Source organism: Eubalaena glacialis, chromosome 4, assembly GCF_028564815.1.
Source record: "Eubalaena glacialis isolate mEubGla1 chromosome 4, mEubGla1.1.hap2.+ XY, whole genome shotgun sequence".
Classification (NCBI taxonomy): Eukaryota; Metazoa; Chordata; class Mammalia; order Artiodactyla; family Balaenidae; genus Eubalaena; species Eubalaena glacialis.
The window spans coordinates 127,409,185-127,425,190 of record NC_083719.1 but is presented as its reverse complement, the minus strand read 5'-3'; the positions used below and the strand labels follow the sequence as shown (position 1 = coordinate 127,425,190).

At 55.5% G+C, this 16,006-nt stretch overlaps 1 protein-coding gene across 1 annotated transcript; it reads left to right on the top strand.

The window, feature by feature from the left end:
- Positions 1-2,020: 2,020 nt before the first annotated feature.
- Positions 2,021-9,472, top strand: ARSI (arylsulfatase family member I). The gene is made up of 2 exons (XM_061188338.1): positions 2,021-2,927; positions 7,215-9,472. Exons 1-2 carry the CDS (start codon positions 2,611-2,613, stop codon positions 8,617-8,619), a joined length of 1,722 nt encoding a protein of 573 aa, XP_061044321.1. The 5' UTR covers positions 2,021-2,610; the 3' UTR covers positions 8,620-9,472.
- Positions 9,473-16,006: the final 6,534 nt, after the last annotated feature.

The window sequence follows — 16,006 nt, the reverse complement described above, 5'->3', positions numbered from 1 at the left end:
AACAATCATCATAACCACTGACATTCATCAAGTGCTTACTATGTGCTAGGCATTTACTGAGAACTGTGTTGTATCTCATTTATATTATCACCCCATTTTACAGATGAAGAAATTGAGGCTGAGGGAGACAAAATAATTTGGCCAAGGCCTGACCTCAACTAAGTGCCAGGATTTGAACTCAAGCAGTCTGATGTCAGAGCCCACGGTCTTGAATTCTCAAAAATTCTGCTTGTCTTGTCCCTGTGGCAGCTCCACAGAGATCTACAGCCCGTGGGATGGCCTCCCTGGACCTATTCAAGGCTGAATCCCCACCCCAAGCCCCTTGCTGTTTCTCCTTGTGCCATTTCTCAGGAGGAACTTGGTCAGTTCCTCCTGACCAAGGTCTGGGACAGACAATGCAAAGAGTACAAAACCCAAGTCCATCTGACCTCCTGTGACCTGTCCCACTTTGACACCCTGGACAGCCTCAGGCTGAAGCCTCCGGAAGCACCATTTTAGCTGCATTCCCCTCAGGAGGCTGTATTTTTCCTGTCCGTCCTCAACATTTCTTCTGCCAGAACAACAGGCTCAGTTTTCCCTTCTGATAAATCTGGTCATCCTAAATATGGGGCTTTGAGCAAACAGGAGTGGCCAGCCCCACGCAGCCCTCATTTCGAAATGCAGATTCACTTGGGCTGCTATTTTGGAGGTCTGTTTTCTTTCCCCACACACAGTGGTTTTAAAGAAAAGGGAAGGGAACACGGCAGAATATTGGCAGGGGAAAGATGCTGGGAGAGAAGACCCACCTGGGCAGTCTTTGTGTTTCAAAGTTCCCAAAACACTGGCTCTTGGAGAAGCTCTGTGAAAAAGAGGGTCCTCAGTCACATAAAATTGGGAAATACAGTTTTAGCAACCCCTGCTTTTGGAGATGAGCATATTAAAGATTGAAGTTCCGGGAGTAAAAAAGCCTAACTAGTTTTGTTTAATTCAGTTTTCCCACTAAAAAATACAGCCTCGTTAAAATCTGGAAAACAATGATGCAGAGTGGAAGTTGCAAACAGGCGCCCGATGGCCTAAAATATTCCTCAGATAGGTTTGATTTGGCCTGTACAGGGCTTCAATTTACTTTAAATTAGTTACTAGCTCTTAACAATTGGAATATTTCTCATAATAATCTGGATTTGGGTGTTCTCGGAAAATCAGAAGATCTGGAAACACTGGTCCACATTCTTGCATGACAACAGTCAGCTGGACACAAGGCTGAGGTCTTTTGCTCCATGCAGCCCCTGCCTTCCTCGGCCAACACAGTGGCCTCTCTGCTTTACACATTTGTGATACTTGCCTGGCCCAGGAGTTCCCCAACCTTGCTTTCCCTGCTGTGGAGATTTCCTTGGGTGGGTGTTGGCCTGGGCGACCTCTGAGGCCCATTCATCTATTCATCCCTGCAATACGTACTGATCGAGCTTCTGAAGCCTGTGGAGAACGAGATGTATACAACAGCTTCTGTCCTCGGGATTCTAGGGCTGCCAGTCTAAGATTCAAGCTGTCAATTGAAGAATGAGGAGGGGGAGGGGTTGGGGAGAGAGGTAAGCCCCCGGCAAGGCCAGAACCTATTGCTGGTGCTTGCCAAAGTCGGTGCTTGCCAAAGTCGTCCCTACTCTCCATTGCTGTCTCTACTGCCACTCAGCCAGCAGCTGTTAGCCCCAACAGGGAAGAAGCCACCAACTTGCTCGTGATTTAGACGAGTTCCCGGCCATCTCAGGGCCTCAGTTTCACCAGCTGTAGAATGACCGGCTTGGCATAGAAAATTATGCGCCTCCCTTCCAGGACTGGCACTCAGAGAAGCTAAGACTCCATGATCGAGGAATGTCCGACCGGGCCATTCCAGAGCTGTTCCATCGAATTCCGAGCAGCCCCCTCCCTCCTTTCCCCAGTCTGGGCCAGGGCGGAGGCTGGAGCCAGAGGGCCCAGCCGACCCGGGCTTCCCGCCCGGGGGCGGAGCCGCCGCTGGACGCCCCGCCCCTCTACCTGGGGCTCGGCTCCGGCAGATGTTACAACTTTTTCGCATTCTCTCCCGCGTTGTCCCCCACAGACCCGCCCAGCCCGTGCTTCCTCCCCCTTCCCCGCTGGGGTCCTGCCCACCACCCTACGGAGCCGACAGTTCTCGGGACTCAGGGCGGGGCGAGAGGCTGGGCCAGGGGCTGGAGGGTCGGGAGGAGGAGAAAGAGAAAGCAGAGGCGAGAGAAATTAGGAGACGGGAGAAATCGAGGGCTAGAAGGAAGAGGGGAGTCAGAGGATGGTGGAGAGCACTTTTTGGAAGCCGCCACACCAAGTCTCAGGCTGGCCTGGCTGAACTGGGGGAGAGGGAGCACGGGCGGCGCAGAGCTGGCGCTCAGGCAGCGGGAGGCAGCTCGGCGCGGGCCTGACCTCCCCAGAGCGCCCCGCTGCGGCCGCGCAGGTCCGGCCTCACAGTCCAGCCCGTCCCGGACTGGCCGCTGGGCCTCCCCTGGGGACGCTGAGCGCTCTCGCGGTGTCCGGGCGGGCTGGCCGGAGGGCGTGCGGGCCGTGCGCCCTGGGCGCGCGAGGCGGTGAGGCCCTGGGAGCCCTGCGCGCCGGGACGCACGGGCCGGCATGGCGATGCACGCCCTCACCGGCTTCTCTCTGGTCAGCCTGCTCAGCTTCGGCTACCTGTCCTGGGACTGGGCCAAGCCGAGCCTAGTGGCTGACGCGCCCGCGGAGGCCGGCGAGCAGCCCTCGGCCGCTCCACGCCAGCCTCCCCACATCATCTTCATCCTCACCGACGACCAGGGCTACCACGACGTGGGCTACCATGGCTCAGATATCGAAACCCCTACGTTGGACCGGCTGGCAGCCGAGGGTGTCAAGTTGGAGAATTATTATATCCAGCCCATCTGCACGCCTTCGCGGAGCCAACTTCTCACGGGCAGGTAGGCATGGCCCAAGCCACTGATGCTGGTGGTCCAAGCCCCAAATAAACGCAGCTGTAGGTTTCACTTGTACCGACATTACCCCCACTGGGAAGTTCGGGCTCACGGCCAGTTCTGTCCCCAATTGGCTGTGACCATTAGTAAGTCCTTTGCCCTTTATGGGCCTCAGTTTCCCTACTGTACGCTGAATGGGTTGGATCATCTTTGGGGTCTTCTCCCTCTGATGTTCTAGGACATTCAAACTCCACACCATGTGAAGGAGACATCTGGTCATCTCTTTGTTAGAGGGACATGGCAGCCTCTGACATTTAGCTTTGAGTGCTGCTTCTATTTACACACCCTGAGACTCTGAGCAAATCACTTAACTCCTCCAAGCCTCAGTTTTCCTGTCCATAAAATGGGGTGAACAGTTTTAAATCTTGAAAAGGAGTGGTGAGGATGAAACCAGTTGCATATAGCCTGCTTGGCTATCAATAAATGGCAGCCTCTATGTCACTGGAAGGATTAGGATCCCCAAATTGTTTGATGACCACATTGGGAGGAAACCAAGGAGTTGATAGGTGGAGGAGAAAGACACACACAGGATGCAGTGACCTGTGTAGCCTTAGGCTAGTCAGTTTATTTCTCAAAGCCTCTGTTTTTTCATCTGCAAAATCCTCCCAAGTTGGCTGGGGGCCCCAAGGAGACGTGCTGCTTTCTCCATAAGGAGTTGTCCACAGGCAAGGTGGTAGGATTACAGGATTAAAAGAGCAGGGAAACAGGAGGCGGAGGGTGGAGCGGGTGTATGTAGAAGGCAAAACGCTGGCCACTTAGGAGAAAATCCTTTGGCACGGCTGAAGCTAATCCTTGGATGGGGCGTGCTTTCTCCCAAGTTCTACCCAAAAGCCACTAGTGTGATCTCAGAAACCAGAGCCATAGTCTCCCTGTTTCCTGGATGGGAGAAGCTGAGGCACAGAATCAGGGAGGGCCAAACTCGATGCCTGTGCCAAACTTCGGGGTCTGTAGGAGAGAGGACTGAGAGGCCAGGTGCTTTAGAGGGGCCCTGGAGCTGGGAGTCAAAAGGGATGCCTTTTCTTTCTTCCATCTGCTGCTCAGCATTGAGCTCTAGGAACTGGGAAAGAGAACAGGAAAGAGGAAGGGACACCAGTGTAAGTGTTGAGGGATGGGGGCCGATGGTAAAGACCAAGTGTTGACCAACCTCCAGAAGAGGGAGGAGGAATCTGCATTCCTGAGAGTTGTGCACATGTTTGCATTTCTCTCCGAGAGATGACTTTTGGTTTAAGCAGGGGAATGAACAGCATGCAGGGCAGCGTTCCAGCCCCGCCAGCACTGCCCCCCCCCCAGTATGCAAACTTAGCTGAGCGTGGCTGGGCAGCGTCTGCCCTCCGCCCCCTGCAGCTGGCTCCATCTGACTGATGCTGACTACTCTCATTAGTATTTGTTAGTGCATCCAGTCGTGTTTGGTAAAGCCGGAGAGAAACAGTTTCCTGCGTTACTCACTTGCAGACAGGCTGCGGTGACTTAGCTGGCCCACCCACTTTAGGAACCAGTGTTCCGTGGTGCCCAGACCCTATGAAGAGAGGCTCGCTGTGACTCAGGGGCCTAGGGTACTTCCTGTATCAAATCTGATCGTTCATTAGCTTGACTGAGGTCTGCAGAGGCCACATCACTGAGAGATTTTGCCATGAGTCGCAGAGACCTGGGCTCAAGGCTCAGCTCCACTGCTTGCCAGCTGTCTGAACTTGGGCCCGTTGCTGCACTTTTGGGAGTCTCAGTTTCATCACCTGTAGAATGGAGCTAATAGCAGTCTTCACTGTAGGTTTCTTATGCAAAGTAAGTGAAATAGTGTGCGCGGCATATAGTGTTAAAAATGGCAGTAGTGGGACTTCCCTGGTGGCGCAGTGGTTAAGAATCCGCCTGCCAATGCAGGGGACACGGGTTCGAGCCCTGGTCCGGGAAGATTCCACAACTAAGCCCATGCGCCACAACTACTGCGTCTGCACTCTAGAGCCCGCGAGCCACAACTACTGAGCCTGTGTGCCACAACTACTGAGGCCCTCCTGCCTAGAGCCTGTGTTCCGCAACAAGAGAAGCCACCACAATGAGAAGCCTGCACACCACAACGAGGAGTAGCCCCCGCTCGCCACAACTAGAGAAAGCCTGCGCACAGCAACAAAGACCCAACACAGCCATAAATAAATAAATAAATAAATGGCAGTAGTAGCTAATGATAGCTAACAACCAAAACAGCTTTTTTTTTTTTGCGGTCACTTTTGGAGAGGGACACAATTCAACTCACCCCAGCAGTGAAGCAGCGGGGCCAACAGGCTCCAACTCTTTTTTTTTTACGTTTTTTTTTAAAAATTTATTTTATTATTTTATTTTTTGGCTGCATTGGGTCTTCGTTGCTGCGCGCGGGCTTTCTCTGGTTGCAATGAGCGAGGGCTACTCTTCGTTGCAGTGCGCGGGCTTCTCATTGCGGTAGCTTCTCTTGTTGCGGAGCACAGGCTCTAGGCGCGGGGGCTTCAGTAGTTGTGGTGCGGGGGCTTCAGTAGTTGTGGCTCGCGGGCTCTAGAGCACAGGCTCAGTAGTTGTGGCGCACGGGCTTCGTTGCCCCGCGGCATGTGGGATCTTCCCGGACCAGGGCTCGAACCCGTGTCCCCTGCATTGGCAGGCGGATTCTTAACCACTGTGCCACCAGGGAAGCCCAGCAAAACAGCTTTAAGATAAGGAAAGCAAAACAGAAAAACCCACCCCAGTGCCTGGCTTAAAGTTGTCAGGAATTTAGGTCTGGGCTTGACTTTGATGCCCGGGAGTGAGAAAAACGTGTGGGGTTCTAATACACGTGTGAAGTTCCAGGCTTCTTATTTAGTCTGGGACTTGTAAGACTTGAGTAAAGGCAAGACACCCTAAGCAGATCACATGGGTGCCTTGACCACAGAAGGAATGGGATATGAATGAATAAACAAGGAATGCAGAGTTCTGTTAACCATTTGCTCCTGCCTCAGGGTGTTAGCCTGTGTGAGTGACCTGGATCTAGGGGCCACATAAACTTGTGGGCAGGCACATGAGAACTGGTCTCATAAAATGTGGGAACTGGAAGGTTTTTAGAGGTGTCCCATTCCAACCAACTCACTCCTACACATGACAAACTGAGGCCTCCGTGGGGGAAGAGAAGTGGCAACCTAGTTTGCCAGAAGAGGGTCTGTGCTTGGACTCTGATTGGATTTATGTTCAAGTCCTGGCTCTGCTCCTGACCACTGAGTGACCTTGGGCAAGGTCTTTCCCCTCCTCTGGACCTTAGTTTCTTTTTAAGTTGAGGTGAATAAACTAGAAAATGACTTGGGTCCCTTCTGGCTCTAAAATCCTTTGAGGGCCATTCTTCATTCATTCATTTTGTAATTGAGGGTCCTTGAAACATCACCTGAATGCTAGGAATACAAGGATGAGTAAGGGACAGTCTCATTAAATATCATCGGGCCCAAGAGCATGTACAGATGACTGAATAGAATCCTATGGCCAAGTTGGACCAATGAAGATTTGTACTAAATGCTGTGGGAACCCAGAAGCAAAAGTGACTCATTCTTTGAGTGAGAAACTGAGAAACTTTACAGTGAGGGTAGCATTTGGGCTGGGCGTTTAAGAGTGAATAGGAGTTTTCTTGGGAGTGGAAGACTTGCTCTAGGCCCCATGGCAAGTTGGTGGCTTAGAGTGTAGGGACTCTGAAACCTGGAGTCAGACTGCTGGGGATACAAATTCCAACTCCAATTACTAATTGTGTGAATCACTGGACAAATGACTTAATTTACTGAGCCTCAGTTTTCTTATTTGGGAGATGGGAATAATAATAACGACAGGCACCCCCTAGGTTACGGTGAGGATTTAGTGAGATAATTCCTGTAAAGGGCTTAGCACAATGCTGAGCATACAGCAAGTGCTTGGTGTCAGCTTTTATTATTGTTGTTGTCATGATTAGCCTGTGTTCAACTCTTAACTCCCCAACTTCCTAGCTGTGTGATACTGCACGGGTGGCTTAACCATTCTGAGCTTTATCCTCCTCATCTGTAAGATGACAATGATACCTGCTTCAGTTGATTTCGGGGATTCAATGAGATAATGCATTTGAAGTGCTTGGCACATTTGATAACACCTACTGGTTACTGTTACTTTGCTTACCGGTAGCGCTTGGATCAGAGCCTACCTCAGGGTGAGTGTTGGGGGTTGGGTGGCCAGAGCAGTGGTTCCTGGCTCACTGGTGCCTTCTGTGTCCTCCCCTCTTCCCACCAGATACCAGATCCACACAGGACTGCAGCATTCCATCATCCGTCCTCGGCAGCCCAACTGCCTGCCCCTGGACCAGGTAACACTGCCCCAGAAGCTGCAGGAGCTGGGTTACTCTACCCACATGGTGGGCAAGTGGCACCTGGGCTTCTACCGGAAGGAGTGCCTGCCCACCCGCCGGGGCTTTGACACCTTCCTGGGCTCGCTCACAGGCAACGTAGACTACTACACCTATGACAACTGCGACGGCCCGGGGGTGTGCGGCTTTGACCTGCACGAGGGCGAGAGTGTGGCCTGGGGGCTCAGCGGCCAGTACTCCACTCTGCTCTATGCCCAGCGCGTCAGCCACATCCTAGCCAGCCACAGCCCCCGGCGGCCCCTCTTCCTCTATGTGGCCTTCCAGGCGGTCCACACACCCCTGCAGTCCCCTCGCGAGTACCTGTACCGCTACCGCACCATGGGCAATGTGGCCCGGCGGAAGTATGCGGCCATGGTGACCTGCATGGATGAGGCCGTGCGCAATATCACCTGGGCTCTCAAGCGCTATGGTTTCTATGACAACAGTGTCATCATCTTCTCCAGTGACAATGGTGGCCAGACCTTCTCAGGGGGCAGCAACTGGCCGCTGCGAGGACGCAAGGGCACTTACTGGGAAGGGGGTGTGCGGGGCCTGGGCTTCGTCCACAGCCCCCTGCTCAAGCGAAAGCGATGGACAAACTGGGCACTGGTGCACATCACTGACTGGTACCCAACCCTGGTGGGTCTGGCAGGTGGCACCGCCTCGGGGGCCGATGGGCTGGACGGCTATGACGTGTGGCCAGCCATCAGCGAGGGCCAGGCCTCGCCACGCACGGAGATCCTGCACAACATTGACCCACTCTACAACCACGCGCGGCATGGCTCCCTGGAGGGTGGCTTCGGCATCTGGAACACTGCTGTTCAGGCCGCCATCCGCGTGGGCGAGTGGAAGCTGCTGACGGGAGACCCGGGCTATGGCGATTGGATCCCACCCCAGACACTGGCTGCCTTCCCCGGCAGCTGGTGGAACCTGGAGCGGATGGCCAGCGCCCGCCAGGCTGTGTGGCTCTTCAACATCAGTGCTGACCCCTATGAACGGGAGGACCTCGCTGGCCAGCGGCCGGATGTGGTCCGAGCCCTGCTGGCCCGCTTGGTGGACTATAATCGCACAGCCATCCCCGTGCGCTACCCGGCTGAGAATCCCCGAGCCCATCCTGACTTTAATGGGGGTGCTTGGGGGCCTTGGGCCAGCGATGAGAAAGAAGATGAAGAAGAGGAGGAAGGCAGGGCTCGAAGCCTTTCCCAAGGGCACCGTAAGAAAAAATGCAAGATTTGCAAGCTGCGATCCTTTTTCCGTAAACTCAACACCAGACTAATGTCCCACCGGATCTGATGGGGGGAGGTGAGGTCCTTCCCCACGCAAGCCTGGCCCTGGTCCTCACCAGCGAGGGGCCCCAGGTCAAGTCCTCATCTGCAGGGAAATGGAGGGCGTAGGGCCCCTCAGTTGAAGGCTGGGGAGCTTGGTTTAGGAGTCGGGAGAGAATAAACTAGACTGGGATCCCTGGGTCCCAGTCCCACCTCTCCATTGACTTGCTCTGTGACCTCGAGTGACCTGCATGAGCTCTCTGGGCCTCAGTTTCCTCATCTGGAGAATGAGCTCTAATAGCTTTGTCGCTCTGTGGTGTGGACCTGGTGCCTGGGGCAGTGGTGGAGTTCCCATCAACTTTGTCACCTCCTGGCTCACTTAAGGCCTTGCTCTTGAACCCTGGACCTCTGTGGTACTTCTTGGGTGAGGGACCACCTGGAGGCAGCTCCAGGCCTGGACCCCAGCCGAGGCGTGGTGATGTGGCCGCTCTCTGAAGGGATCCCCTGAGTGCTGAGGGTGGAGGTGCAGGGACCCGGGGGTGACCTTCCTGGATCTTCATGTGGCCTGGGCTAGTCCTGGGAACAGACCAGTGGCGGGAGCAGTGGTGGTGAGCTCCTCTTCCTGGGAGGGAAGGGGAGGACTGGGCATGGCTGTTAGCTCCTGCAGGATCAAGCTGTGAAAAGAGCCGGGCACCAACAATCAGGACATCTGGGTTCTACTCTGACCTTCGGCCCAGTCCTTTTCCCCTGGGCCTCGATTTCCCCACCTGCAATGGGAGTGCTAGCCCTGGCCCTGCCTACCTCACAGGCCTGTAGAGGACTGGCCAAGGTAAGGGTTGTGGAGGAACCCGTGAACTTGATTAAAACGCAGTAACACAGAAGCGAGGGCTGCAGTGCTCATGTGCGTGTGTGCACGTGCGTCCTGGGCCAGGCGTGAGCTCACTGTTGGTCCAGGGAATGGGAGAGGAGGTGGGCGCCCTGGCCAGGAGGCAGAACGTGTGGGACCTGGTCACAGAGCCACTGTGGGGCCTCGGCAAATCTCAGGCCCGCTCCGGGCCTCAGTGTCCCTGTGTACAGTGGACAAGCTGAGAGCCCCCCCCCCAGGTGTTCTGGGCGCCCCTAGGTGTGTGAGTGTTGGGGACACGGGCAGGGCGGTGGGGAGAAGAGGCATGGGGGTCTCGGGGCTCGCTGGCTGTGTAGCGGGCCTCTATCCGCACGCTGCGTTCTGCATATCTCCCTTCAGCTTCCAGTCGGTGCAGCGTGTGTAGGCGAAAGCCCTGCTGTGAATTTTGAAAATAGTTATTTTTGTCTCTGGCAAAGGAGGCCTGTTAGGACTCGTCAGCATGTGGATGAGCGGGACGGGTGGGGTGGGTGTGGTGCAGTGAGGGGCCTTCAAGAATTGGTTACAGAGCTGCATCCCTACTGCAGAGGTTGCTGAGCCCAGGAGGGAGGGGCAGGCCTGGGGCTGCGTGGTGGAGGTGACCGTCCATGTCCTGAGGCCCTTCCTCCCAGCCCTGCTCTCTTTACCTCTTATGGCCTCCCCCAACTGGAACCCTTCTCTGTCTCCAGGATGTTGATGCCTGGGTCATGATGGGGCAGGGGCAGGACCAGCTGGGGCCTCTGGGTTCCGGCCACCCCCAGTTCTTATGCCTGCTCTGGAGGGAAGCTCTGAAGTCCCAGGTCTGGCATACCCCAGGGATGGGTTATCCATGGTCTGCCCACGACCCAAGATATTCTGGCTCTGCCGGGACCTTGTCCCAGCTGCGTGGGCTGGCCCCTTCCAGAGTGGCATGGATTCGGGGCTCCCCTGCCGCCCCAGGCTTACACCAGTTGAGTGGAGGCCTCTCCTGTGTCTGCTGAGTTGGCCCGGCCCAAGGTGGCCCAGCCTCCAGCTCCAGCCCTGCTTCTCTTCCTGGGTCTCTGCCTTTTGGGGCCACAAGTGCAGGACCATAAAAGGCCAATTTCTCCTCTTCTCTAGGCACCAAGGCCTACCCCCTGTGGCCAATCTGGCCCCAAACATGGAGAGTCCAGCTGGGGCTGGGGGCTAGGGGCTGGTGCCTGCTCCCCATGCCCTGAGAAGGAGGCTGGATCTTATCTTAAACCCAGCCTAGAGCTCATCTGCCTCAGAGTCCTCCCTAACCCAGAGCCCAGCTAACAGCCCAGGAGCCCCACTCAAGCTTCAGCCTGTAACCCTGTCCACAGCCCAGCAGTCCCCAAGCCTGCCTAACTGGGGCACCGGCGGCTGGCCGGGGCCTGGGATTGGTTGCTCAGGATGAGGAGCAACTCAGGGCTCAGGGCGTTGTGATGAGAGGCTCAGCCTGCTTGCTGTGGCTTCTGCTCTGCCCAGCAATCAGCATGGCCCCCGACCCCCTTCTTCCCACCCCCTCTGGCTCCTGCCTTCCCCCCCAGCCAGGGCACCTGGGTCTGAACTCTGTGTCAGGCCCTTGAATGGCATCTCCAGGCAGATGCTTGCACCACCTATGGTGAGGAGGGACGGAAGGAAGGGCAGGCCAGAGGCAGCTCTGGCCCCTTAGGGGAGTGGAGCCTGGAGATGCCAGACAGGCCCCCTCTTTCCCCCTTGGCTGGACCAGATGACAGCAGATCTGCCACAGATGGGTTAGAGCCAGGGGCGGCCCCGTCGGAGTTGGGCCCTGTCTGTGGAGCCCTGGGCAGGGATGACCAGTCCCCTAGGAGCCAGGAGGGAGCCCTAACCTGGCTGGAGGAGCAGGGCTCTGGGCCCCACCCTGGGCCTTGGCACTATTTCCTCTTCCTGGTTGGTGCCTTTGGGTACCTTGGGACCTGGCAGGTAGCCCTGAGTGCAGGAAAGAGCGGGGCAAGGAGGGGAAGGGAAGGAGCACTGCTGGGGGAGTCAGGCATTCTGGCTTGTCGTCCTGACTGCCCTGGACTTGTGCGACTGCAGGAGGGCAGCTTCCTCTCTCTGGGCCTCAGTCCCCTGTATGTAAGCGGCCTGGGCTGCCTCAGGGCCCTTCTGGAGCTAGTGGAGTCCAAGGAACACAGGGCAGGGTGCTGAAGTCAAACAAACCTTATATTGGTTAAGTCCCGCCACATCTCTGCAAAACGGGTGATGATTGTACCTCTCTCACGGACATTTGTTGTGAGGTATAAATAGTGCAGTATGTAAAGTGCTTAGCACAGGGCTTGGCTCTAAAGTGGAAAGAACTGTTTTTCACGTCCTTGGAGTCAGTGAAGGAACATCTTGTCTTTACATTTCTCAGGAAGGAATGGAGGCCCCACTGGGAAAAAGACCTGCCATAAACACTGACAGCCAATGGCAGGACTTGAACTTGGGTCCTTGAGCTGCAGGTTGTGCTGTGCAGACATGGGCCCAGTAGCTGTGGTTCTCTGTCCCTTGGCTCCCTGTGTCCCTCTCCCCTGCAAGGAGTGCCACATATGTGGGACACCTCAGGGGACTGAGCTGCTCCCTGACCCCTGGCTCCTCTCCCTTCTGAGTGCGAGGCTGGCATGACTTACTGCAAGTAATGAACCAAATCACTCTCCACCTAGACCCTCTGCAGAATCATTTCTCTCTTGGCCCACTTTCCACCGATTCTGCCCCCATGCTCACTGCCCTTAATGGGACAGGCCTCTTGGGGACCTTGCAGATGGCACGTTTTCTGTGGTGCCTACCCAGGCCCTGCGGGACCCTGAGGCACTCGTGCGTGTGTGTGTGAGCACACGTGGAGGCTGTGCAAGGTGGGATTTGAGTCGGGTGTCACCCCCTGCTGTGGCCCAGGAACTTGGCCCTGGTCCCCGTTTGTCCCTCTCCAGCTCCTTGGGGTACAGTCTGTGTTCCGGTTCCCTGTCCTAGCGTGTCAGAGCCAAGCTCAGTGCCCTCCAGGGCTCCCACCCCTGGCCACCAGCCTGTGGCAGGCAGGCCTGCTCTTGAGTACCGCACGCAAGTTGCAGCTGGGGGCACACGTGCTGGCTCTCCTGCTGCCACTTCCCTGGGAAGTGGGGAGTCTGGCAGGAACAGTCCCCCTGCTGCAATCAGCGGCTCGTGCTCTCAGCGCCACCGAGGCAGGGCTGGCTCCTTGCTGCCCGCTGCCACCGGGCACAGCTGCCAGCTTCTCAGGCTCAGGGGAGGCAGTGAATTAGCAGTTGTGCCTCCTTGGCAGGGCAACAGTACAGTCAGGTTGGGGGTGCCTGTCTGAGGCAGTGCCCACACCCCTGTGCTAGGCTCTCGAAGGTTCGGAGGGGTGTGTGTGTGTGTGTGTGTGTGTGTGTGTATAAGAGAGTTGCCAAGGAGACCTTTTCCTCTTCTCCCTTCTCTTCCTCCCTCTCCGTCCTCTCCAGGCATCTCGGTACCATCAGGATCCTACAGCCTGGGTCCTGCCCATCCCTCCAGGACAGTGTGCACAGGATCCAGGCTAGAACTGGGAGGGAGAGAAGGATGACTGAGACTGAGAGAAAGAGGGGAAGGGAGATAGAAACAAGAAAGGGGATGAAAAGGAATAGGAAGGATAGGGACACCTGAGAAGGAAGAACTCAAGGGAAGGAAAGGAGGGGTGAGGAGAGGGGAGAGGATCAGGCCAGCTCCAAGCCAAGCAGGACTATCACCTCCTTTATTCAGAATATTAGATTCCCATTAATACAGCCTCAGGGCACAGTTGCCTTTTGTCTTATTTGTTAATTTCTAAAGCACCATTAGGTTGACACCTGACAAGCTGGAGGCCTTGTGACCCCTGCCTTCTAGCCCCAGTCCTTTGTTCTATGGGAATTCTGCAAACCAGGCCAGGGCAAGGTGATGTTCAAACCATGAGCTTAACTCCAGTGGGGACTCAGAGAATGGTACCCAAAGTGCTGGGACTTGAAGATAGTGATGTGTACTTGCATGATTCAGAGAGAGCAGTGTGAAGACGGAGGGACTTTTGAGTCCTTAATAAGAATAATTTCCCATCTATTGAGCATTTACAGTGTGTCAGACACTGTGCTCATCACATTTCATCCTGAGAACAGCCCTGGAGCTAGGGAATGTTTTACTCTATTTTGCAGATTAAGAAATCGAGACACAGGGCATCTAGGATACCCATCCCAAATCACACAGCCTATAGGTCATGGAGTCGCTCTAACTACTGCAGAACGCTGCCTCTCCTCTCCTCTGGGCAATGATGCAAGTGCCCTCAGTGGTGACTGAGGACTGTTCCAGCGCTTTCATGTGTGGTAGCCATCCCCTCCTGGGGACAGGCTAGAGGGTCTGGGACACAGAGGTGGCGGTGCAGCCCTTCCTCCAGTTGCGCGCATTTGCCTCTAGCCTCTAGCGGTATTCTGTGCCCTGCCCGCTGCCCACCGGCTGTGCAGCCCCCGAGCAAAGGGCTCTCTTCTCTGCCTCTGAATTGCAACGTTGGCGGCAGAAGCAGGAAGCATATTGTGCGCAGAAACAAAACTGAGTGGTTTTTCCTTTTTCTGAAGGTGGTAATGGTGCAATTAGTGGCTAAGCCATTACTCCCTCCTCCCTGGCTCTCCTCCCCTCCTTCCCCCTCTGCCTCCCTCCTGTTTCTCTCCTGGGAAGAAGTGGCTGCATCAGAGTCAACTCCATCATTCTTTCCCACTCCCAACTCTCAGGAAGAGGGGCAGAATTGTGGGGGGGGGCACCTAGATTTCTCCAGGGGCTCCTGGACCTAGGGTGGTGAGTCAGGCATCTGCTGTGGTTGGGGATGACCAACAAGCAGACAATGTGTCCAGCAAGTGAGGTGACCAGTAAGGCAATTTGGAGGTTCAGAATGGGTGGGTTAGAAACCCAGAGGGTTTGGATCCTGGATCCTTTTATCCTGTGCTCATTGTGGGCAAGTGCTGGCATGAGACCTCAGCCTGGTGGGCTGTGAAGTGAGCTTGAATGGAGGAGGTGGGTGTGAGGGTCTGAGATTCTGAGTTCAAGCTAGAGCGATGGGGGTGGTCATGGTCTCACTTTAGACCTTCCTTTTCCTCTTCTAGAAACTAAAAAGAGGCCTCATAGTTACATACTCCCCAAAGGCCTCTACAGCCCTCAGCCTGCTCTATCTTCACAGCCTTCCTCTGCAGTGGCAACTTTGTTCTGTTTTGTAGAAAAGGAGCTAGAGGCTCAGAGAGGGGCTGTGACTTTCTCAGCGTCACACAGTTAATATATGTTAGGGCTGGAATTGAATTCAGATCTTTAAATGCCAGTCCTTTTCCTTCTTAACCCCCCAGGCCTTGGGGTGAGATCTTGGGGCCATAGATATGGTTATTGCCCTGAAGAGTTGAAGTTGGCCAGGAAAGTGCCCACAAAATTTGGGAATGAGGATTTTAGGGCAGGTCCACGGCCACTCCCCTCCAAGCCAGGCCATGCTCCCCTCCCCACTGCCGCCTCCACCTCTTTCACCTTGACTTGAAGCACAAGCAGAAACTGGGACATGAGCCCCAGGAGACCAGATCTCCATGGCCCCTCTGGCGGCCTGGGGTAAGGGAGTGGTTATGGAAGAGACTTCAGGAGGGGACCAATTGTCATAGCTGAGAGGGGTTGGGGTGAGCAGGCAGCCAGGGATGTTCCCTCCAGAATCCTGGTAGCTCCTCTGCACTTCCCCCTAGCTAGAGTCCCAGTGTGATGGACAAGGTGGCAAAGAACAGAGAGAGAGAGAGAGAGAGAGAGAGAGAGCAAAATAAGAAAGACAGAGGAAGAGGCAAAAAAAAAAAAAATTAGAGGGGAGCAGAGAGATAGTTACAGAGACTACGGTGATCCACTGAGAGAGAGAGATCCCAATGAATTAGCCATCGTTTCCCTGTAAACCTTAGAACCTGGCTGTTGCCAGGGCAACGGGGCAATACCTGTCTCTCCAGAGGAGATGAAGTTGCCAGGGTAACTGCATCCTGTCTTTCCGGGGGACCATCCCAGAATGTGGCACCCACCGGCTGTTACCATGGCAACTGCCTTTTTGCCCCACTTAATCCCATCTTGTCTGTTACAAGGGCCCCACAGTGGGAAATGGGGGAGGTGGGAAGATTGAAGATTACTTGTGGACTAAGTTTGTTCTCCTTCCCCTCCTCCAACCCCTCCCTTGGTCCATCACCTCAGGGGTGCTGGGTCCACCCACCCCCGGGTCCACACAGGCCTGCAGTACTGTGTGCAGTAGGGCCAGGGCGTCCAGTAGCAGGTTTTGAAGTGGAAGGCAGGCAGGTGTTGGGGAGGCAGTTACCGGGGCAACGGGAACAGGGCGTTTCGGAGGTGGTTGCCATGGGGACCTGAATGCTGACGAAGACTCGCGAGGCTGTGAGCAGACACAGTGCTCTGCTCAGAAGCCCCGGGCTCGTCAGTCAAGCCGGTTCTCAGTTTGCACTTGGCAGCACGGGCAGGCGAGTGGCCCCTAGTTCTGGAAGCAGAGCAGCAGCACCCCAGTCCTGGTCCTCCAGCCCCAAGCCTCGCCTGCCCACCCAGCGCCAGG